Genomic DNA, 24,863 nt, shown 5'->3' with positions numbered 1-24,863 from the left:
TGAGTAAAGCCTGCCAGTTTACAAAGGCTTGGAATGGAATGAGTTTTATGTGTAAGCTAATCAAGTAGCTAAGCACTTAGTCCAAGCATGGATCAGTTTGGTTTTGCTGTTCTGTCTAAACAAACGAAATGTGCATTCGTTCTTGTGTTGGAATAGAATGGAAGTGTTTAGCAGTGGGCCAGGGTTCAAACACTGAAGGAAATCCGCTGCTTTTTGTCAAAGACGCCGTGTTGGTATAGTAAACTGGACTAGATACTCTGCTTTTTCTTGGAATTAAGAGAGAGGCACAAGAGACTTCTACAGATGGATTATGAATATTAAATTTATTACAATAACAGTTTACAGTACAAGGCACATACTGATGACTTACAATCAGCTTGCAACACTTGTAACTAAACAGCCGCATAAATTAATACAGGTGCATCATGTACAAGTTGGAGAGAATACTTAGTTCTATACAGCTAAAAATCCAGTTTAATTCTCTTGGCTTAAAAGGCAAACATGGTCCTAATTTAGCAGTTTTGTAACTTCCTTTTCACTGTTTGGAATAGAGGGTGTAGGACATACTGATGTGATTGATAAGCAGAAGGTGATCAGAAGAGAAGGAATTTGTTTGCCTCAGAACACTTTTTAATTGCAGTGCAGCCTGTTTGGTATCAATATAACTGGGTTTTGTACAAAAACAGTGTTTACTGTATGACTACTTGTTGAGCTACCTGATAAATACTGGTTACTCTAGATGTTTTCAGATGGATATTAAATTAAATAATTTCTCAGTATTTCAACCACTTGGCTGAATAGAGATACTAAAATAGTGAACTTTTAAGAAGATTAAGAAGGCTTCAAACCAGTATGCCATGTAACAAAAAACTGATGAGGACTAAACTGCCTTGCATGTTCAGCTTTTATAGAATGAAAACATGGATGTATTTTATCTTTGTAGTAGTCAGGAAAAGAAAAGCCATTTTAATCCAGTTCTGGAGGGCTTCTTTGCCCTCTCTTCCCATAAACCAGACTGGATTATCCTAGTAAAGAGAGCAAAGATCTAATATCACAAATGATCTTCTGGACTATCTTATTTCTAAAAATATTTTTCCTGTGACTTTGCAGGTCTACTTTTTATATCTTCAAATAAATTTAAAAACTTTCCCCATCTCTCAGTACATCTATACTCAGAGTGCATTATTCCCATTTTTAAACGGCTGAGAGATCTTGCCCTGTGACTATTGCAGGACTTGTATTAATATCAGGGCTTCTTGGCTGACTTAATCCACTAGAAAACAGTGGCCCTTCTTGGGAGGTTGCTCAGCATTCTGTGCTAAAACCACTCAGAGAGACAATGTCTATTGTATATTAGTGCCTTAAAAAATATGAATTAAAGACACATCTTTTGCCGTTTCAAATGCTGTTATAAAGGAATAACATCAGTAGTGCTGCACACTAAATAGCAGTGATTTCTGCAGTTACTACTCTTCAAAGTATTCCATTAGAAGTAATGTTTCCAGTTTCAGTTTGAAATGGTTGAAAGAGAAACTCTGGCTTTGATAGAGATAATGCTCATATTTAATTCAACCATTTCTGTTCCACCTTTACCTTTCCTAATAAAAGATAGTAAAATATCTGTTTAAAGAGCAAGTGGCTATGTGTAAATGACCAAAAATTGGAACTGTAAGTTTGGGGGTGGTGTTTGGTTTGTTTAATGAGCCTAGCATGAAATAGTGTTAAGTCTGGTAAAAAAAAAAATTTGATTTGTAAGATTTGTCTATTTAAATACTTATCCATTTAGGAGGAAACTTATCTAGCACTAGTTGAACACTAGTCTGAAGAGTGAAGAAGCTGGGTAGAGTTTTCTCCTTTATCTCCCACACTTTGATACTGGATACATACAAATACCTAATTAATCTGACTTCGACATGTCATTTGTGTTTTTTTCAATTAATGAACTCCTAACAGAAAATTGAATTTTTTTTAAAAAAAATCTGTAATTTTCTGATTGGTAACTGAAGAACTAACTGCCTTTCTAATCTTGAAAGAATTCCCAAACTGTTCCTCGTTTCTTCCAATGAAGGCAGTCTTGGAAGTATATTTCAAATATACTTGAGGGATAAGCCGCAAAACCATTTCTTATGAGTACCTGTCCAGTAAGATGGATGTATTACAACTTTTTTTGGGTCGTAATGAAAGAATATATTCCCTTTTTAAAAACAGTTCAGGATATTTTTGTTTGTAGTTCTGAAAGAACAGTTCTTGTCCCTTTACTTCCGTATTGAAGTTGGGCTTGAGACTTAAGTGAAATGAAGTCAATAGCTGAAGTGTAAGAGGCCTTCCTCCAGGACATGTCTGCACGCCTAAGGAGAAAAACCTTGGTGGAGGTGATGAAAATGTTTTCAAAAGGCAAACACACCATCACTGCTTTCCCCTAGTGTGGCAAGTTCTTTGTACCAATGTAAACTCTTCAACAGGTTTCTTAATGCCTGCTGCTGTGAATACATATATAACCTTGTTAATTTTAGCAGTACATTACCTAAGTAGACCATGAGATACAAAAGAGACTTTTGTCCTCTATTTTATTTTACTTTTGTTATAATCTATGTAGTAGAGTAAAAATACAATGCAAGTTTTTACATAAATGATGCCTACTTAGGGTTTATTCTCAACTTCGCCATGTAACTGCAGCAGAACTATTGTCCTCCAACTGACTTGGCAGCTGCAGTCAGTCTGAAGGGCAGTTACATTCGGAGAGCATGTGTATGCATATAATAGAAAGAGGTTAATGTGCATGGAAGTTAATCTGTATATCAGTGCCTCAAAATTTAATATAAATAGTTCTGATGAGAATCAATCCTGCTGAGCTCTACTCATCTTTTTGTTAAAAAAAAAAAAAAAAAATTCCCCTCCTTTTCTTCTTCAGGGTGAAAATCAAATGTGTTCACGTTAGAATATGAGCTATTAAATCTTCAAAGTAGGTTTGTATAGTTTGTTAAATGTACTTTTGCCAGCCAGCCAAAAGGATTATTCTAAACTTTACTTCTGTACTAGGAAAGAATAGAAAAAGCCACAGGCTCCAGCAAATTTTAGGTGTGAAATTAAAAAGAAACAAAAAACCTAAAACCAAAACTACGAAGCAGAGCAGCAGATCTTTAAGATTCCACTTTTTGGCATCAGAACTCAAAAAAAAAGTAATTTTTGGTTTGTAGTTTCTTTGGGTGTAAGTGTTAGGTCTGTCAGGACAGTGATTTTGTGAATATATAGCTTGGTTATAAAAATGCTGTAGTAAGTGGTAGCAACTCTGGTACTTCTCAAGTAACCCACGATGAGTTTTTGTGGCTTGACTGGGTCTAAGGGAAAGTGAAGCCTACAACATTACAAAAATGCTTTTGTAGTATTTGTTATGCAAGAAATAATAGAAACTGTTACCATTTACAAAATGTAGGAAACGCAAAAGAGGATAATGCTACCAAATACGTGTGCTAATGTATGCAGAGCTGTATATTAGTGCTGCCCAGGATTGTTTCCTCTTCCTCTGTCTACTCAACTTCAAACTTGGGGAATTTGCTATATTTTTTTTTCCTGCTTTATAAAACCCTGTGGTACTTGAGTAATGTATGGCTATCAGAAATATTTTTGTATTTTTCAGTGTAGTTTAAGCAATTAGAACCTTAGAAGCAAATACGACATTGCCCAGTACGAACAATCACATTGAGGAAGATACAGGAGTACTGCCACAGACTTGGGATCTACACCTACTCCCACCTGCTGATACTCGTCCTACAGTGGCTTTTGCAGTCACGCACACTTTCAAACAGCTCGAGTGCCCACTCATGGAGTAGTGGTGTGCACACAGACAACCTCTTGTTTCCAGAATGACTTAGTTGTCAGTCAGTTCAGTCTGGTTAGAAGTGCACAGTAGATTTCATTGAATTGCTTGGATAAATGTGCTGGAGGCATTGTATTTCCAAATGCCCATTGTCAGTGATGCAGCCTCCACAGAAAACTCCTCCATTTGTTGTCTCAGCTGGAAATGTAATTATTTGGGGGCATAGTATGGAGAAAGTTACATTTTATGCTCCCCCTCTTTCTCCCCAGAAAACAGGTTAGCTTATACTGCATTCATGCGGATGTCTCCAAAAGGAATTTCTGTAGCTGTTTCTGGAGTAATGCTTTTCAGAATACGCTGTTGGAAAGAAATCAGTATTAGAAGTTGATTCATTTTAGAGGTAATACATAACATTGACAGCCATTTGGAAATAGATTTGTGACAAAAATATGACTTGGTTTTGAGTTACACCTCTTTAACTACAACGTAAGGATGTTTCAGGCTTCTGTTATCTCAGCGCTGCGAAGATGTAAGGTGCTATAGAAGAACACAGCATTATTTTTTAATTATTTGCAACATGATTTGAATCAAGGTTTTACAGATGTTGTATTCATGCTTTAGGACTTTGCAGTTTATGTGGATACCCTGAGCCTGCTGGCTGAACACACTCTTTCTGAACTTATGTGAACTTAGAAGAAGTCCCCAAAATATCATCACACACTGCCACGGATTTATGGCAGAGAAGTCTTACTAAATGTGGGAGAGAAAAAGAAACTTGTTCTTACAGACATACCCAAGGGAACCAATCTTTCACTGCCTCGTTCCCATAATACTATGTCTTGTGTGATTTCTAGGAAGAGCTTCTAGTTCAACAGAGCTTAAAAAAAATTACTTGATACTATATATGAGTATGTCAGTGGCCTCAGTAAGACTTGGGGAGATCTGTGAATCACTCAGAACGGGCTGAAGACAATTAGCTGTCAGCTGGCTAGGAACAAAACAGCAATAATCCTAAAGTCCCAGGTCATTAGACCCTAGAAAAATCTACACACAGTATTTATAGGAATCGTCTCCTTCCTAACAGTCAAATAGAAGCAACAGAGCATTGTGGATACCTCCTTAAGTGTTCCTGGAGTGATGATCAACCGATAAACCATGTGGATTGGAATGAAGATAATAGAAGAGGTTCCTATGCAATAACCTGCTACTGTGGTCCAGTAGGGATAATTATAATCAAAAAGCCGTAGCTCAGGAGGGTTGGACAGAAAGCTGCAAGTGACAAACTGAAAAAGAGAAAAGGATGAATACATGTGTTTTGATGGCACACACTTTGCTTTAGGGAGCTCTGTGTCCTAGTGTAGCATTGAACTAAAAAATAATGAGTAGGACTCAAGAAGGATTAAAAATACGTTGACACTTAAAAAATCCTAGATGACATTAGTATGGATGTTTAAAAAACAACCAAAACCAAAGAAACCCCCAAAACCCACTTTTGGATATCCGGACTTTCATTCAGGAAGTTTAAAAGAGCTCAAGCGCTTTTGGGTATAGCCCAACCAGTAACAAAGGAACTAGGTAAAAATGCTCATACAAGTTGCTTATTCCATAAATACACATGGTGGTGGTTCTTACCTAAGAAGCATTAGAGAGAAAATTCAGGACCACACTTGTACACTTAAAGGAATAAAAAATGTTGGATGGACAAAATGAGATGGATTGATAGCAGTGTGCAGAATTTCATCCAGTTACTTTTGTACTGGGCCCTGTAACTTGATTCCAGCTAAAGCATCCCTTCCAGAACAGCATCATCTTCATTTTAAACCACCAGAAATAGGAAGTGTACAGTAACAGCAGACAGTTAGCTGCTTGTCCCATATTTAATCATGATCAGTGTCGATTCTTATTTGTCTGAATTTAACTCATAGCCACGGTGGTGGTGTTACGCTGTTCTTTATTTGGTTGTAGACCCTTTTAATACTCTTTCAAATACTGTTAAAATACTTGCCTGTGGTAATCACATCAGCTTTCAGTTTTCTCTGTGATAAGCTATACAGATTTTATTTTTTTCACTACTACTTATTTTCCACACATTTTAGCTTTTCTGTGATATTTTTCCATAGTATTTCAGTTCTTCGGTAGCTTTTACAAATGTTAATACTAGTTTGGATATGGTATGCTGGCATCAGCTTGATTAATGGTGTTAGATCATTTTCCTGTGCATGCCCTTCATGCCTGAAAAATTTCTTGTAAAACAACAAACACTTTTAGTTGAATATTACAGGAATAATACTTGTGACTATCCTTGGAAGGATCTCTGACTTCGTCTTTTCCAGCGTATCATCAGAAGATCAGGATTGCCAGCAAAAATTCTGTACAGAATAACATAGTACCTTCTGGTCTTAGTTTAGTTTAGTTTTCACAGAGAACACAAATAGTTCTGCCTAGTAACCACATCACCAGAGCTGTATTCTTCTCTGTTTATTTTACTGTTTTAGGATCACAAAGGGGACAGTACTATAAAAATTGTTTGTGGTGTCACACTTGTATTTATAGCCTTTTCCCCCTTTCTTTTTCTAGGCGTAATAAAATGAAAATCTGTTAATTATGGATTGATGATTACAAGTGTTTTGAATTCACTCTGTAGGTCTTAAATCTACATTCTGTGCTTCACAAATTCCATCTTGACCTGCTCTGCTCTCACTAAGGCTAGTAACAATAAAAGATAGTGTGAACTAATTTTGGATCAGGAAATGAATACTCTATGTTAAAATGTTATCAATACTGCCAAGTCAAACATTGGGACAGTATTTCCAATTCTGAATTACAGATTTATAAAGGTTGCAATTAACTGCTGTAAATTTTAAGTGGAATAGTCTCAAGTTGTCAGTCAGCCGTTGCTGAGGCTGTATGTTTACCTATCTTGGTTTTCTTCCCCAGAGAGTATGCTTCATCATAATCTTTTACTGCTTTGTTTTGCTGAGGGAAATATAAAACAACAAAACAAAGTAACTTTGTTGAAGGAGGGGAGTTATTCAGAAGCCAGTCTTACTTAGCTAGATCATCTACAAAAATCCTTAAAATAGTGATTTAATAACAAGACCTTGCAGCATTGTATTGGATTTTTTACTGATTGAACCTTTTTGGTTTAACAAAAATTGTTACTAAAGAACTTCATGACGAAATTCTGCAAGTAAGCTATTAGAAGTCTAAGGAACTGCATTGTGCAATGTTACTTTCTTGTGCTGTAAAGAAAAAGCTGTAAAGAAAACTCACCAGAAGGAAGATGGGACTAATTGCTACCCAGCAAATTCGCCAGTACCAGCCTGGGGTAAAGCCTAGCATTTCTTTCACATCATTGCAGAACTGGGTGATGCCTGTGGAGACAAGGTGGGGGAGAATGGTGACAGCAGATACAAATTTTTCATAAGTAGGTGCATGGCATTTTGTATGCACAGCAAATAAATTCAGAATCCATCGTGAAAAACTGTTGAGTTCCTATAATTCTCTAATTATATTAAATCCTTAATTATTCTGAGTGATAGCTTTTGTTACATGGTACGTCTGTCAGACAAAATTAATAATAATTCTCACAGATTTAGTGAGTTTGTAAAAAGGTTTTGTAAACTTTTTCTGGAGATGTCAGTGATCTTGTCTGCAGAAATGGGAAATGCAACACTGCAGAAGCTCGGTACTTTGGGTTGGTGGTGTTTGTTGACGTGGCAGTAGACGTACCGTAGAACCAGGCCACGGCAACTGCTTCCAGAAACACAACAGTTAGGACAGCTGGACCAGTGGCATATTCTTCAAACAGCTTTACCACATATGCGCCTCCCTAGAAAGAAGATCATATTATCAGTGAACCAAAGATCCAGTGATGGCAGTCCTGTAATACTGTTGTTTATTGTTGCCTTCATCTGAACCAGAGCATTCACAGATGGGTGCAATTCAGTCAGTTCTGTCACTTTGTGGCTGTTCTTGCCAGTGAAATCCTCGAGCGTGCTGCTGCTCTGCTCGCTCTCTGTCAACATATTTCACCACACAGAAAAGCTAAAACTGAATCTGCTGGATGTTTTAGCTGGATTTTAATGAACAAATGAGATTTGCTGGGGTTTGATGGGATGGCTTGTTGCTGGCTTTCTGCGATTGCATCTTTCTCCAATGCTAGCCATAGTTACTGAATAGGAAATAAATGATGTGTTACTTTGCTTTCTTTCCACTTGGGATCTGGACTCAAGGAGGAGGAGAGCACTGTGGCTCAGAGAGGAACTCAGTCTCCTTTTACAGCAAATGCTTTAAACAAGGAGGAAGTTGCACATAAATGTGCAAGTGGAGTGAATCGTGACAGGAAGGCCAAGTATTTTTTTCTTGTCCCTTGTGATCATTACACTCATTATTCAAAATGTTTCTTGTGAAAATGAAGTCCCATGAGCCCCACAGGGACTGTATGGTATGAATGATGATGACTTCTGGCCTGATTTGATGAGGAAGATCCAGGAAGTTCATTGCTAGAAATTTTTGGAGAACAGCAGCAGTCAATTACAGCATTTTCCAGCCGATATTTTTTTGATCATTCTTTTTAAAAATTCAAAATACATTTCAAATATTGTGAAAGTTAAAATAACAATACATATTATTTTTAAACATGGAGCTTTTGAGGATAGGGCACCATACACAGAATGTGGAAGATTGACTGCTTACTGACTGAACAGCAACTGCGTCATTTATCATGTGTAGCACATTAAAGTTCTGCTGAATTGCAGTAGGAACATTTTGCAACACATTTCCTAGTGAGAGATACTGTTCACATTCATTCCAAATATAGATTTCTGATACATAAAGAAAACAGGCTGGAGATTTAATCTGATTTCTTGAAATTCTCTTCAAAAAATACTGCCCTCTCCAAGATGTCGTTTGCCAGTATGAAGAGTCATATGCCAGTATGGAGGAGTGATTAAAATACTTACAAATGTCAGGGTTGCTAATGATCCCAAAAAGCAAATGATGGTCAGACCAAGGACAAAGAATTCTCTGCGTTTGCTCCAGACATGCGGGAATTCATCCAGTACTCCAGTAATCACTCCCTCTAGTCCTGCAAACTGAAAAGCATGGAAAAATCACTAGAAAATAGAGGGCAGTTTTACCTACTTTAAAGTATGTTTCATAGCTTAAAGGAGCTTTAAAGCATTGAAACTCTGGTGCTTTAATTCTGTCTGTAGAGTTGGTGTGACTGGTGTTTAGACAGTCTTTCTTCAGAACTTTTAAACTCTTTAAGGTGGGGATTTAGTCTTCACATATCTCTAGGAAGTACCTAGCACCCAGAGGAAGTACTACATTACAAGTAACGGGGTGCTGGCAAGTGGTAGGTGGTTCAGGAGAGCAGAGATTGTGAAATCAGCTGAGTTTTGCCTTCCTGGAAGGAGCTGATTCTCAATCTATAAAAACAGGCTTACATGGGAAGTAATTACATCTCCTTTTTGCAGTGCTGCTGGAAATGCCACTTCCAGTTCCCACTTATTAAATCCAATTAGTGTGAAAAAGTCCCAGAATTTAATAATTGCTTTGTAAGTTTGTAAGTACAAGAGAGAAGGAGCCTGGAAGGCTGCATTCAATCAGGGGTTGATGAATCAAGTGTGTTGCTTGTGTTTCCAAGTCTGTTACTAATTGTCACAGTATGACACTGACAAATCATTTTGTTTTATTTAGGCCTATTTAGGTCAAAATTGGAGTAATAGTTGCTGTCCTACAGAATGCACATGGAGATTCCAGTCTAGCTTTAAACCCATTAGAGATGGTGCAATATTTGCAATTCTGTTTCTTCGGGTGTTTGGGGGGGTAAGGCCAAACGCCAGGTATCTGAGAGGTCTGCTGTCTCGCATGCTGCCTACTCACCGTGCTGTCTAACCCCAGCGTGAGCAGCATCAGGAAAAAGATGATGGCAAAGAAAGTGGAAGCAGGCATGTTTGCAATGGCCTCAGCATACGTAATGAAGAGAAGGCTGGGTCCTGATACAAGAACAGAGAATTGGGGATGATTGTTAGTGCGCTGCTGCTGCGAGGAAGCCAGGCTGTTTCACTGTGCCAGGTTCTCTTCCAGGGGAAAACTTCTTTCCCCAGGCTATTTTGCAGTATCCAGTTACCACCGCATCTGTGAAGCTGCACGCAGTATGACTTCTATATGCTGTCTTTATGGAATGATTTTTTTAGCTGTACTCTGTAACAGTGCCCTTATTAGAAAGTAAGTCAGTATCCTGAATTATATACTAAGTATTTTGCATGATTTGGGCTGTTCTCAATCTGGAAGATAATATACAAATACATCTTAGAAGCAGTTTGAGATGTGTACAAAAAGTTAGCTTACCAGTATCTTTGGCAACTTCTGACACATCTTCATTCCTCATCTCAGCCATGTATCCCAGCACAGTGAAAATGACAAATCCAGACACAAAACTAGTCACACAGTTCACAGTACTGGTAACCAGAGCATCTCTGCAACAGAAGACCTAACTCATATCAGGGAATCGGCATCTGCTAGAAAGGATAGCTTACTACCAGGTGGGGTGAGTTAGTGATCTGGATAGACTAGAAAAACTAGGGGAATACAGTGAAAAAACCAAGCATTTGAAAGAAAGAAAAAACCAAACAACCCACGACTACTTTTTCATCTTCAATTTCAAACACATCCTGTAACATTAGTCTGACACTGGATTGAATGCTAGATGTATGCTGGGGGTTTAAAAAAATAGGAATTACTATAGGAATATTAAAGAACTGAGAATTTTGTTTTACAAGTTATAAATAGAATTTTTTAAGATAACAAGGAAACAACTATAAATTGCCTTTCAGCTCAAGACTAAAGTAATTTCTTAACTGAATGCTGAGATTAAATAATTATAATGTGATTGTTTGGCAGGGGTTTAGCCCATTTTGTTGTGGCAGGTTCCCACGTCTTAGACTCCTTACTGTAATTGGTAGATATTATCTCTTTAGGGTAGGCACAACAGAGGAGAAATGTTCTATGCAGGTTCAGTAAGGACTTCTGTTCTGTTACACTTCAGTGTACAGTGTTCAGTGCCTTTCACCAGCACTGCGCTTCTTTTTTGTAAATACCCACGATTACATTTTCTTAACTCAGTTTCACTTGTAGAATAAGGTAGAACTCACTGGTAGCAGTTGTTATGGAATTTGTTGTAGCTGGCATAAGCCAACAGGACCCCAAAACCTGGACCAAGGGAGAAAAAAATCTGAGCTGCTGCATCCACCCAAACCTGAAAAATATTGAAGATTAAGAAAAAATGACATGAAACAGATTAAATGAATTTGGCATATTCAGAATATCACTTAGGCCTACAAAACTGTGTCTTACTCGTCTGCCTGTATCCTGGTCCTGGTCTAACAGACATTTTCTTAAGACACCATGTTGAAATATGAATATTTATTGTAGATCTGTGGGAGTTGTAAATATCCACTATAATTTTAGTGCCTATGCAGTGCTTATTTGTCCTGGTTTGAGCTGGGATAGAGTTATTTTCTCCCTAGTAGCTGGTACATTGCTGTGTTTTGGATTTAGTATGAGAATAATGTTGATGGTACTTAGTTACTGGCTGGGTTTAAACCACGACATTATTGTATCTCTCAGCACCGTTATAAGTACTCACTGGCAGTTTCACTTCTGACAACATCTTATTTAATTCACAGTGATTTGCCTGTGATCAGTTTAACACAAGTTTTGCAATGTACAGAGAACTTTTTATCTGTGATTTCGCAGTGGACTTGGCCCATCTTCCTCCAATTTCTGCGTGCTGTGGAATAGTCAGTCCTGTGTTTGGCTGTGTCCCCTCCAGGCTAAGTAGTAGGTGATCACTGCCCAGATTTTTCCTAGATTTATGGAAATACATTTGACAGTGTGGATCCAGCTCTAGTCCTTAGGACTCAGTTCAGCTTTGCTGTAGCCATGACAGATGCAAGTGCAATCCTGTTATGAAAAGCCTGTTGTACTTGAGAAGTGGCCACAGCCTTAATGAGTTGTGTTCCTAAAGTACCATATCAGTTCTCTTTCTGAAGGTGAAAGTCCTCATTCATTTATCCCCTTCTGATGGAAACATGGAGTTCATTACAACTCATTTCTAATATTCTCTTCCATCATGTGAGGCCACCCTGTATCATCCACAGACAGAGTCTGTCATCGTCCAGCACGCAGATTGCAATCTGCTGTCCTCACTTCAGATACATCCAATACAATATCAATGCCCTTTATTGCTTTTTCAGAAGATGTGGTCCCTTATTGGAGATGCTGCTTTATCAGAGACTGGTGTCTTTTCATTTCCTCTTCATTCAAAACTCTCCATATCAGCTGGGCAGCAGCAGACTTGCAAACATTAGAATTTTTAATCTTTGTATTTGTAGTATTTATTGGTTTGGGGTTTTTCCATCACCCTCCTCACTAGATGCCTTCATAGGCAGTGAAGTAAGTGCAGCCTTGGAGCTCGATGGACTACTTGTCATCCACAGAGTTCAGAGCTGCATCAGATACTGGAACGCCTGGGGTCTGTTGGGTTAGCTCAGTCTTGTCCTCATTCCTCCTTTCTTTCTGGTGGTGTATGCCAGCCTAACTGATTTATTCCTTCTCCACACACACTTGCAAGCATTACTGAGTCATATTTTAATCGGTGGCTACAGTGAGTCTCTTTGGGCTTATCTGCCAAAGCTTGTGACAGGGCAGAGATCTGAAGTTTCAACTCTAGTAACCTGCATTATTTGAATACAGGCAACTGTGGTCACTGCTGGGCTGTGCAAGAGCCTGCCCAACTTTGTAGGGATCCGCTCACAGCCAATAAACCTGCAGCTAGACCAGTTTTTAGGGTTTAGTAAATTCAGTTTGCTCAGTGTGACTGTCACAGGTAAAGGATTTTGTTGCAGTGTAGCAGCAATCATAGCTTCTTGCTCAATGTCAGGCTGTTCACCGTTTTACTGGCATAAAATTGTTTGATCATTTGTTTTCTTTCTAATCATATCACTCATTCTATGCAATGGGAACTCTACTATTAGTTCAAGCTAAAATGACAGTGAACTCTCAAAAAATCTTTATAGTTACAGAAAGAATAGCATGACTGTTTAAACAAGAGCATGAAATCAGGCTTTTAAGTCCATGCTAAGACATCCATGTAATCATGCTTTATGCTGAAAATAGACATTGAAGTATACATGCTGATAGGCTGAAAGCCAATCTCTACCCTTTTATAACGTGGGGTTTTTTTACCTCAGTGGCCAGGAGTTTTTGCCAGTCAGGTTTCAAGTAGTAGAGGACACCTCTCCAAGCCCCAGGCAAAGTTGCACCTCTCACAAGCAGGATAAAGAGTATGATGTAAGGGAATGTGGCAGTCACCCATACCACCTGTGAGGGAAAACAGTAAGATAGCATGTGCCATGGGTAGAAGGTTAACAGGAATGAGTTATTATAGCTCTTGGCATTTACAACATCTTCATGTGAACTTCTCAGAAGGTCTGTAAACAGGCAGTTTGCACATCTATATCCACGCTTTCTCACGGCAGGGTTGTTCTTGTCCGGAGAACAGTGGTGTAACTTACTGCTGTTATCTATTACTTGGGTAACAGTAGCAGTCACTCTACAGTAAATGCTTCGCAAGTACATGAGTCTGTAATCTCTGTCATGAAGACAGTCTGAGATAATTCTCTGTCAAATTAATTGGCTAATTTAGAACTGCTGCTAGACTATACTACCAAGTTGATTTGTCTTGCTTTTGCAATCACCTTGCCAGATGTTTTGACCCCTTTCCAGATGCTGAAGTATACAATGGTGAAGATTAACAATAAACAGAGGGTCAGTTGCCAGCTAATGCCTCCCAGGTCATCCAGCCCATTGGACCTGTGCACCTGTAGAACTTGGCGGCTGAAAGAGGAAAGAAGAACACAGTATAGATATATTTTAAACAAATGCTTATGTTAAGTATGCTGTGAACAGTCCTAAACTGTGGTCTGAGCATTAATAATAGTCCTGAGGCCTTGATAAGTAGCCTTCAGAGTCATGTAATTTTGGATATATTTTTTTTTATTAGAAGTTTGATATTAATGGTACAACAGTAATGATAAAAGATAAGTGATGTCAGCTGACAGTGGCTGGGAGCCTTTGATCTAAAATATAGACTACCCTCCCATGCACCCTAAGCTTACATACACCTATCAGTATTTAGTTATTTGAATAGTTCAGAAAAGGGAACCATTAATAAACAGCCCTGCTCCCCCTCCAGAGAAAAGCTAGCTACATATTCCACCATTCTGTCTAATATTACTGTCCTCACTTACATGCACTTACGTATAAAATTCTTCTGCGGGAGAGATGGAGTGCAGGGACCAGCTGACATTGTCCTTGCTGAAGTAGTTTGTGCAGTTGCCTGTGTTCCAAGCATTTGTGCAGCTAGTCCATGGCAGCTCCGCCGTGAAGGAGGATACGAGGTAGTAAAAGGCCCAAGCCATAATGGTGTTATAGTAGGAGGCTACGTAAAGATCTATTATACAGATGGCAAAGCCAATTCCTGGTAAGGCAGGAAACAATTACATGAAGTAAGTTTCAGCCCCCCCAAAAAAAGAAACAAAAACAAAAGAGGGAAGGAATTGAGTACCACATTAACTACAACTAGTAACTGTCTAAGGCAGCTCTGCAGGAAGTACACATACCACAACACTGGAATTTCTTGTGGCTTCAGAAACACTCAGGCTCCAATTCCAAAAAAGCATCCTTAATCAAGACAGAACATGCTTATATAGTTTTTTTCATCTGTTCCTAAATTCCTGGAATTTAGAAATAGGCATCTTGCACTCTCAGTAAATAAAAAAGACAAGACCAGAGCTATAACACAGGGAGCAAGAGAAAATGTACATACAGAATAGGTCCTTTTACTCTAGAAGACTGTGGTAGGATAGTAATTGACAGACCAGGCTGAAAATGGGGAATCATTTCTTTCTAGTATGTTTGTAATAGAAATAGTAGATCTTTATTCTTTCCTGGTTAAAATTTTGCCTTGGATTCAGCAATGTTGCACTTACTTTATTCACATCTTCTGTTTATTTTTTTGATAATTTCAGGCTTGGGTGAGAGAAGGTGCAAGAGTTGCACATCAAACGTGTATACAAGAGTACATACACACATCTCCTGGTGTAGATAAAGTTTTATGAAAGCTTTCTTTGTAAAGCCAAAATCTTGTGTAGAACAAGCCTTACTTTGTTTTATGAGATTACTTTTCCCAGAAATTTCACTTTTATTCAGAAAGTTCCTAGTAATTTTCCATTTCCCTTCTTTACCTTTGAATATAGGACATATTTTTCTCCAAATTGAAATACAGCCATTCCTGTGGTACTGTCCTAGTGCTAGTTCCATATAGAAGAGAGGAATGCCTCCAAAGATGGCCATAATTGTGTAAGGAATGAGGAATGCTCCTGCAATAAAGAAAGCAGATGATTGTAACTCTTCATATGACTCCTCTTCCAACAGTACCAGCACTCCATAAACAAGAGTTCCTTTTATCCCACAGCGAAAATGCCTATCCCCTCCCTAGCCAGTGTGCCACACTGAATTACCATGGATTTCTTGTAAGAGTAACTACTTGGCAGTGTGAGTAAGAAGCAACGCTCGGCCAAGCTTCTCATATTTCTATAACAATTATACACAGGATTCACCAAGACTGTGCTGGCTACAATGGATACAATTGTGAGATGGGCTACAGATAAAAGAATTTCTTCCATAAAATGCCTTCTTTACATTAGGGAGACAAAAGTCCTTTCCGAGGTCTTCTTGATTTATGTTTTGGCTGATACATCAGTGAGTCTAAGACCTAGCATTCCTGATGAGTTGATTTTGACATGTTGGTTTATCTTAAAATACTCCCTGGGACAGGGATAGAGGCTTTTCTCCTGGAAGGCAGTCCTGCACCTAACTGGCTCTCAGCTTCTAGTTGTACTGATTTTTTAGATCTTGCTAGGTAGTTTTTCTTCCGTCTTAATGTATCTATTATCCTACCTCAGTATTTAGGTTTTCCAGCCTGCTTGAGAAGTAATTTCCCCTTGGCCATTTGTTATATATGATACTAAAATAAGTCACTAAATCATCCATTTATAAGCAAGCAAGTTCAGCATTAAGGAACAGCATACAAAACTAGTCACTGACCTCCTCCATTTTGGTAGCATATATAAGGAAATCTCCACACATTTCCCAGATCCACTGCATAGCCAATGACAGAGAGTAGAAAGTCAATTTTTTTACTCCAGGTCTCTCTGTCTTCTAGCTCCATCAGCTGCTGCTGGCCTTCTGCTCCACAGGTGGCAGAAGTGGTGGTTGTAGTGGTGGTTGGGGCTGCTGGGGCAGTGCACTGGGCATCTTCCACCTCTCCCATTCCATTGCAGGGAACCGAGCTCTGAACCCCTGAATAACCATTTGAGATCTGAGCTGCCTCCCCTTTATCTCCCTGGCTGGGACGGACTTTATTGCCATCCTCCACTAGCCGTAGGGCAGATTTAGGGTTCCTGACCAGAAGTCTGTTCTCTTTACAATCTTCTCCTTCATTACAGTCTGAGACATCTTTCTTGGAAGTCAGTGGCTCAGTCTCATTGCTTGTTGGCTTTTTTTCCATTTTTTCCAAGATTTGTTGTGATCACTTAAACAGATGAACAGCAGCACAGAGTCCCCTTCTGGCTTGTCCTCCCACGCTTTTATTCCTAGCGTATTCCCAGCACTTTTAGAATTCTTTTTCCATATTTAAATCCATCCGATTGAAGGCACAAACACCATCTAAGAAATGAAAAACAGTTAAAAATCCATTACAGGGCTTACCGACACTGATAACTTCAAAGTCACAACTGACAGGTACTGTGAAATACTTGTAGAAGTAATTAACCATCGCAGCATGCAATGTGAATCATTTAGCACATAATCCATTCAGGATTTTGTACAGAGAAAGGAAGGAAGCAACCATCCTCTTCCACGGCCAAAGCTGGCATACCTGGCTTATAACCTCTCAGGCAGATTGGCTGGACTTTCTGCCCACATTGCTGGACAACTCACAGGCAGTCACAGTCCTGCTGTTTTCTGGTACCACATTCTCCCTTTGAACACCGGTTTCATACCCAGGGAGGTTGTGGGACTCCCAGTTTGCAAAAATGAGGGCAGAGTTTAGTGTGGCTTGTATTTTCTTAAGTTCATCCTGTGACTTCTGCTGGTGATTTCTAGATTCACCCAGTATGAAGGGAGAAGAATTAATAAAACAGATATGGTATAACAATGGGTGTACAAAGTACATTCCATGACCACCTTTCTTCAGAAATCCCACAGGTCTGCTGTGTTTAGCAGCAGATCTAGAAGGCTTAAAGAAAAGTTTAGGAAAGTATTTAAATCTCAGTGGTTTTGCATCAACTAACTTTTGAGGCTCAGTCAACAAGGGAAAAAAGATCAGGGAACTTCAATTTTATTGTTTTTAATAAGAACTAACATGTGGGTCTAAAGGGGCAAAACTTGTCACCAGTTTTATTTTTCATTCTGTTTGGATCTGCCAGCACTACGATTCCAAGCCCCAGGAAGGATAGTGAGCGCTACTCCTGTGCTACTGTCCCCCATCAGCAAATAATCCCTGCTTTACATGCCTTCTTCATAGGTGCTAGAAGACCAGTCCAGGGGAAATATACTTTTTCTTTATTTTGGGATGGTTTAACACAATTAACTTTTTCTTCAGAACAAAAAGAACAGAAAAAGAATTGTGATTCAGTGAGTCATGTTTTGTTTTCTGCGCATTTGCTCAGTTAATGTAAATGACCAGCTGCCTTTACTCAACAAAATTATAAAATTATAAAATTATTTAGGTTGGAAAGGACCTTAAAGATCATCTAGTGCCAGCCCCCCCGCCATGGGCAAGGACACCTTCTACTAAACCAGTTGGCTCAAAGCCCCATGCAACCTGGCCCTGAATGTTTCCAGGGATAGGGCATCCACACCTTCTCTGGGCAACCTGTTCCGGAGCCTCACCACCCTCACACTAAAGAATTTCTTCTTTATATCTATCCTAAATCTACCTTATATCAGTTTAAAGCCATTACCCCTTGTCCTATATTGAAATAGGGCTGAAGCCTTGAAATAGGAGTTGATCCTCTGTACTGTTAATTCCCTGGGGTAGTAACTTTGTTTTATAGCTAGCAAAGTGTTACACAACCTGTGTGATGGCACTACAGATTAAATTACTATAATTACATCTATTTTATCCTTTTCAAAGCATTTTACCACACCAAATATCATCATTGTCACATCCTAGCAGAAGAATAAGCATTATTTCACTTTTAACTGTTGGAAAAACTAAAGCAGACAGGGGATATTTTTTGCTCGTTGCTCGAATTTACTCATTGCCAGAGCTGCTAAAACTCAAGTTTTTGCCAGTTTTCAGCCTTGTGCAAAGCGAGTTTGTTAAACCTCTTCCTAAACATTTATCAGTGCAAGTGGAGAGAGAAGGAAAGTTACCAAGCTGCAGAGCAAACAGGAGTATTTTCTCAAGATAAAAGTCACTTGAAGGTGTTGTTTATAACATTCAGAAATCTCTGATTCTTCAGGCTTACATTCTGTCTTTACCCAGCTAATGATCTTTTCATCATATAGCAAGCAGTGCATTATTAATGCTGAATTCTTACAAGAGCAGTACTTTGCTACCATTAGTTAATCATCCACAAAGACTGCAACATCTTCAGAGATCCAGAGAAAAATACTATGGCAAAGAACAGGAGCTTCTGTTTTACCTGCAAGACTATAAAACCTGAATGTCCTTGGAGTCCGAAACCTTCCAAATGTCCCAAAAGAGTTTGTGTAGATGAAAACAGTCCTGCCACCCCTGGTGCTAACATAGAATTCCTAGGAAAGGCCACAGCAATCCTGCCTTTGTATAGAGCATGTTAAATACAAGGTAGGAATATGGAAAAGTAACCTGAGCCGTTCTGGACTTTACACTTCTTACTCATAAATGAGAAAGCAGTAAAGGATGTTGATTTAACTGCATTATCTCATGAGACTGAATTGTCCATATCTGAGACTTAAACTCTTACTGTATTGTAAAACACTTTGTTTCTGCACATCGATACTTTTGGCACTTTCATTACTGAGCAGAGGTTGAATGTATTGTTGATTATTTGCTGCGACAACCAAGATAGCTGTCTTACCCAGATCTGAGCTCCTTCTGGTCTTCTGCAGACCACAGGAAAGAAATACCACATTATTTGAAATATTTCTGTACAATTTTCAGTAGTTTGAGCTTCAAATATGTGAAATGATGTGTGACCTTTCAAGGGCTTCAGCTGGAATTTGAACTATTCCTTTCTGAAAGAGAATTGCAGCTCATCAGCTACCCTGGGAAATCTCTGGAGAGACAGGCTCTTACAGCTACGCAGTGGTGTTCACAGTGGCATAGTTGGCACATGAAAACAGAACACTACAGAATCAGAAGATTTCATTATGCTGTAAAAAAAAGGTGGGAGAATGTACTTTTCCCCCTCTCTTGTTACAATTCAAGAAAAAAAAAAATTATCTGAGGGAATTGTAACCGCTACAAACAGTGTAAACAGCTGCAGAACTAGAGGACTTCGGGTTAATAAGTATCCTAGGGCCACTACGGAAGATGTCCAGGGGAAAATCATGCTGATAGTGAAGGATTTTGCCCACCTCAGCCTCCAGTTCATCTCTGCACTGATCTCTCAGTAGTTACAGGTGCTAGAACGAGGACAGTGAATGATATAGGAAATGGCAGTTTATTACCTATTTTTAATCTTGGCTGTTGCAAAGGTTGCTTTTACATAAATACACATCGGCTTCTTAGCACCAACATAATTATCTACAGAAGAAAAAGAAAAAGAAAGCAAGAAGAAAGATAGCTGTGCCTTCATTTCTTTTTGATCTGTTTTGTAGATGTGACTTTGCTCCTTCGAGAAGCCCTGAGCACCTGTGCCTTTTCTGTCTCTGGTCACTGAACAGAGACCATTCTAAAGGGCAGTTTCCATCTCCTCACCGCTGTGCTGTCCAGGAGCATGGGAACGCTGCCGTGCCGCCAGCCCTGCAAACTGCGCTCCTCCTTACGCAAAGGGTGACGGAGCAGGAGTCACCCTTTGCTCTGCTCCAAAGAAAACACCCTGGGACCAGCAGCCTGTCCTCCACAAGTATTCCCTGCTTTGCTTGCTTGTTGAAAACACCAGGACTGATAATTGAAAACATGTGTTTTCTACGAGCTTGGCTGAAGCCACCACCAACAGTTCAGCTCAGCCAAATATTAATTACATTATTTTTGGTTACTCCCACACAGAGCTAAACTTGAACCAGCACTGTAGATGTAAACGCCCTGTACATCCCCTGACACACAAACCCAGCTCCTTTGCCTCTATCAAAGCAATCCTCGGGGAGCATCCCTGTGCTGGGGTCCGGTCCCTTCCCGAGCAGGGAGCATCCCCTTGCTCAATTTGAGGTGTGCAGTGACGCCCCGTGGCAGCGTGGGAACCCCTGTCCTTGAATGCTCCACCACGGAGCGAAACAAAGCTCTCCAGCGCTTGAAAACAAAATTATTTCCGTTTTCTGCTTGTTTGTTGTGCTGCTTTTTTTAAGGAGAAAATTGACTTTTAATCTAGGAGGTTAAAACAATTAGGTTGAGGTACAGCAAACACCCGATGCTCCAAGTGAGGCAAATCTTAATGCCTCAGGTCACCTGGAGAATGCGTTACCTGAGGTGGGGCAGCACCGACTTCCCGAATTCCTCAGCCCGTGGGCTTGTTCAGCCTCACTGTGTGTGACTGCAGAAGTCATTACTTATCGACAAATGATCAAATACATTTTAAGTCACACAGCTGCAAAATGTGTATATTTGCACATATTCCACTTCACTCAAATTATGTTATTTTTTCATGGGCAAATTTTATAAACCAAAGCTTGCTGGAGTACCAGCCACTCACTGGCTTCCAGCTGCATTCCTGTAGCAAAACTCACATCACTTCTCTCACTCACACTGCTCCTCCATCTGCCTTACTTCTGTCCATTTACACGCTAGCACTTGCAAAGAATTTAAATACTTTGAAGTACTAGCCTATGGTGTTGGCAAACAGACTCAAACATTAACATGATTGTTGTTAACTTGACCCACATCTCACTTTTCTCACAGAATATTTAAGATTGTTAAAATTATGTAGCTGCTTGACTACATATTACACCTGAATTAAAGACGCAGTCACAGGCAGTTGTGTGTAAATGGCAAGAGTCCAAAGAAATTACATTTTTATAGAAAATCAAGCAAGACGTTTGGATGACAGGACAGAAATCACGTATCCCACACGGGAAAAGGCTGTGCTGTTTAGCTGTAGGTACTTTTGTCACCTCTGAGCCACAGTATCAACCGTGACCCCCCAACAGCCACGCACCTGGGTGTTCCCAGGTACTGGTCTGATTAATGCTAGCAGTAAACATTTTCTAGTCTTCACCCCTATCTCCTCACAAAGTCCTAGTCTCTCTTTACGCACAGGAGGGGAGGTACGTGACATGGGTGACAGTGAGAATCTTGTAAAGATTATCCCTTTTGACAGGCTTTTGTGGGCTAGTGCACTCCTGTTTTGCTGCACGTGTGGTGTGAGGGAATTATAGAGGCTTCGTATTTTTCCTCTGATTTTGCGCAGGCCAGGAGTAACCCTTTAATCAAAGTTATTACGGAATAGCTCAGATGCTCCCATGCTGTGAAGAGCTGTTAGAAAATAAAAATTTCTGCCAATTAAGTCTTGAGACTAGATTGCACCAGATTATGGTGAATTTTACCTAGTATGTGTCATACACGAATCATATTTAGAGTTCGTAATGCAAAAAAGTAATGCCTTTTGCTTTTGACTATGTTCACATAGACAGATTTCTTTAAAAAAGTATTATTTTTTAAATCATCATTAGTATCATTAAGTACCTAGAATATCCTTTTCTATATAGCTTGTTTCCATTAGGCAAGCTGATAGCAAGTGTGACAGATTGTATTCCAGGTTTCAAAAACTGGTATTTATAAAAACATAGTAAGAAGATACAGAGTCCCAGCTTTGGTAGGGCTGCTGGTAAGCACAGAATCAGAGGTATTTAGGTGCAAAACAGATATAAGCTGATATCGAGACCACCCCTCAACAGATTGAAAATTGATTTTTTCGGCATTTTTTTTCAGCAGGGCTTCTTTAGTCTAGTTTAGTAGAATCAAAGCTAACTTGAAATTAATAGGTCCAGTGAATTATTTCCATACATACCAGGTCTGATCCCAGTACCAGTGATTTTAAATCTACCTGGATTGGGTACTTCTGCACATCACTGTAATATGCAAGTATTTTATAAGAAACTTGCATATGTAGATGACAGAATGGATCCTGTATATAAATATTTGTAGTCCTCCAAGGGCTTGCTCACATTTTTATTAAAACAGAGTAGAACTGTACTCAGCAAGTAGTCCCACTGAGACAATGGCCCTTCTGGGAGAATAAAAGGCTACTTACCGAAGTAAAAATGGCTGAGTAGTGAGCTCCCTCCAGTTAACTCATGTATTCCCAGATAAGGCTAAACGTAGGTAAGATGTGAAAATAGGAAATAAACACATGTACTGTGAGCTTTATGTCATAATTTTGTCCGTGTTTCAGTCTGAAATTAAAGTGTCAGCAGGAAAGAGAGATTTTACCTTTAAAAATTTAAGACAATGTATTGTAGTGGGAATGCTGCCAAACTAATGACAGTCATTTAAAGAACAGAGCGGGGCGGGGGGATGGTGGTGAAAATGCATTTTATGGCTTGAGAGTGTCCATATGTAGTGCAAGGAAACAGATAAGCTTCGAGGGAACGATAATCCTTTTGTATTCTTCCTCAAATTATTTATATAAACTTGAAGGAAGAGTCATAACACAGCAAGTATCACCAAACAGAGCACTGTTCCTTAACATAACGCTGCACAGGCAAATTAAAGGGGACGGTGTTTCAAGTAACACACCTGTTTGCAGACTCAGGTCAAAGACTGGCTGCACATGCCAGCATGAATATACTTTTGTTTGTAGTGTTAGTACCTAAAGAAAGTCAAGGGACAGTCACTGTTGTTTCCAGATAATATGTCTTTGAAGGGGACTTGTTAATGCCTATCTCCAAATTACAGCCCCTTTACTCAGGCTCCAAGTTCTACTTAAGTTCTTTATGAAACACTTATCCTGGAGATGGGCTTCATTGTGTGTGTAAGTTCTTCATATAGTGTAAGTTCTATAAAATACAGATTGCCAGATCAACAGAGCTGCAAATACGTAGTTTTGGAAAAAGAGTTAAAACATTAGCGTCAGAAAGGACACCAAGATGCACAGTGAACATTTCTTTAGGCTCTGAATGCTGGAGGAAGGCAGGAAAGCTGAAATGCACTGCACATTTCCATGTGTGGGAATAATATAGGGGGGTTATTTGAAATGTCAATTTTAGAACAGTTTTTCTTAATGTATATAACCATCTGAAATTCATCACACTCTGCCCAATTAGAAAACGGACCCACAACAGTCAGTTGCTATATGCCAAGTTTACAAAGTACTCTCTGAGAAAATTATGGTCAATTAACTCACCAAAACCATCAGAAGATGAAGCCTATCTGTGTGAGACCTTCCCTGGTAAAATGCCTGACAGCTAACACCCCACATTAAAAAATTCCACAATGTTTCTGAGAATCCAGATCCATTACAGGCACGATCCTTTTCTCCCCGGGCTATCTTATCACATCAAACCATGTTTTCCATGACTATTTATATATTCAGTTATACTGCATTCCTCATTTAAACTTCCATTTTACTTAGCAAACTAACCCAGCAAGCCAGTTGGTTTCAGCAGTAAACATTATTGACTATAAATATACATATATATGACATACTTTCCAGATTTATTACTTATAATAAATCTGTCCCATTGAGTTAGATAATTTACTGTGCTGGAACAGTTTACCTTTTAAAAATATAACTTAATATAGCTAATAAAGCTTACTTTACCATTTTAAAATAAACAACAGTTTGTTGGGTTGGTTTTTTTTGCTTCAGATTCTGCTTCTTTTGTTTTCCTTATAGTTTAATACTTAAAAAAAATTAAATAAACTTTACATTCGTAATGCAATCATGTGGACTGCCAAAACTCTAATTTCAGACTGTCATAACACGTTCTGCTACAGGCATTTGACTCCCAACATTCATAATTGCTGGACAAGTGCCTGAACAAGACAGAGTAGAGCATGTAACATCAGAAAAGCAAGAAAAAGCATTAGAAGTTTTTAAAAAAATCAAAACAAACTTTCCCCTGAAATAATGTATCTGTCTCCCCCCAAAAAGCTTTTTTAGGTGTACCTTTTCCCAATGTGTTAGAAATTTCTTTAAGACCTGAAAAGTTCATTTAAAATGAAAAAATGTAGTATACATATTTCAGACTATCGTTAGTATTTCAGATTTTATAACCAAAGTTGAAAGAAGCAATGAGGAGGGAAAGTTAATGAAACTCAAGTATCTGCTGGTTTCAGAAGGTAGGCTCTGAAGACAGCAGTCTAGGAGTCTCTAAATTTCATAAAGTGCTTTAGATATCACTGTGTTAAAAACAAAATTATAAAGTACCTGTCTTTCGGATCGGTTTGAAGCGCTTTCCTTGGAGTTATCCAAGCTCGAGTAACCTTCACCCACATTTACTTCAGAGTCTTGGGAACTCAGCCTGTGGGCAACTCAGTATCTTGGTGAGGTTTTTGTACACCAATCCCCCTCACATGGTCTGATTTCCAGATAATCTGCTGCCAAAGAGCTCTTCAAGAATTTTTGCGTCACTTTAGTCAAATAAACTTTATGTTTCACCAGGGCTGCAGCTCAGTTTTCCTCCTAGAGGTGGGTGGCTACATTTGTCTGTTCTGATCAGTTCAAAAGAGCAAGATCCAGCGAAGGCAGAGTGAGAAGGAAGGGAAGCTTTTCTGGTAAGGGACAGTTTTGCTGGCCGTTGTTACAGCTATAAATAACAGGGTGGT

At 39.1% G+C, this 24,863-nt stretch overlaps 1 protein-coding gene across 3 annotated transcripts; it reads right to left on the bottom strand.

The window, feature by feature from the left end:
• Positions 1-304: 304 nt before the first annotated feature.
• On the bottom strand, positions 305-24,834 carry SLC6A4 (solute carrier family 6 member 4). 3 transcript variants are annotated; one of them, XM_056333139.1, is made up of 15 exons: positions 24,466-24,833; positions 22,348-22,408; positions 15,995-16,615; positions 15,133-15,267; positions 14,147-14,366; positions 13,585-13,723; positions 13,073-13,207; positions 10,978-11,081; positions 10,175-10,302; positions 9,707-9,819; positions 8,782-8,913; positions 7,550-7,649; positions 7,091-7,191; positions 4,933-5,100; positions 305-4,174 (listed from the first exon to the last, which is right to left on the bottom strand). In XM_056333139.1, exons 3-15 carry the CDS (start codon positions 16,455-16,457, stop codon positions 4,100-4,102), a joined length of 2,013 nt encoding a protein of 670 aa, XP_056189114.1. In that variant the 5' UTR covers positions 16,458-16,615; positions 22,348-22,408; positions 24,466-24,833; the 3' UTR covers positions 305-4,099. The 3 variants fall into 3 exon arrangements, with proteins under 3 accessions (XP_056189114.1, XP_056189122.1, XP_056189105.1); XM_056333147.1 differs by lacking the exon at positions 22,348-22,408 and having other exon boundaries at positions 14,147-14,339; positions 24,466-24,834; XM_056333130.1 differs by lacking the exon at positions 22,348-22,408.
• Between the last annotated feature and the right edge of the window lie 29 nt (positions 24,835-24,863).

This window comes from Falco biarmicus, chromosome 1 (genome assembly GCF_023638135.1).
Source record: "Falco biarmicus isolate bFalBia1 chromosome 1, bFalBia1.pri, whole genome shotgun sequence".
NCBI classification, from domain to species: Eukaryota; Metazoa; Chordata; class Aves; order Falconiformes; family Falconidae; genus Falco; species Falco biarmicus.
This window is presented reverse-complemented; position numbering and strand designations above follow the sequence as displayed.

What these genes read in the sequence shown, in the direction of transcription:
- SLC6A4 (XM_056333139.1), bottom strand. Translation starts at nt 16,457, where the DNA reads ATGGAAAAAAAGCCAACAAGCAATGAGACTGAGCCACTGACTTCCAAG. An exon ending in AATATGTCCTATATTCAAAG is followed by an intron (nt 14,367 to 15,132) that starts GTAAAGAAGGGA and finishes CTGCCTTACCAG; the next exon opens with GAATTGGCTTTGCCATCTGT. An exon ending in AAAAACTCCTGGCCACTGAG is followed by an intron (nt 11,082 to 13,072) that starts GTAAAAAAACCC and finishes AATATTTTTCAG; the next exon opens with GTTTGGGTGGATGCAGCAGC.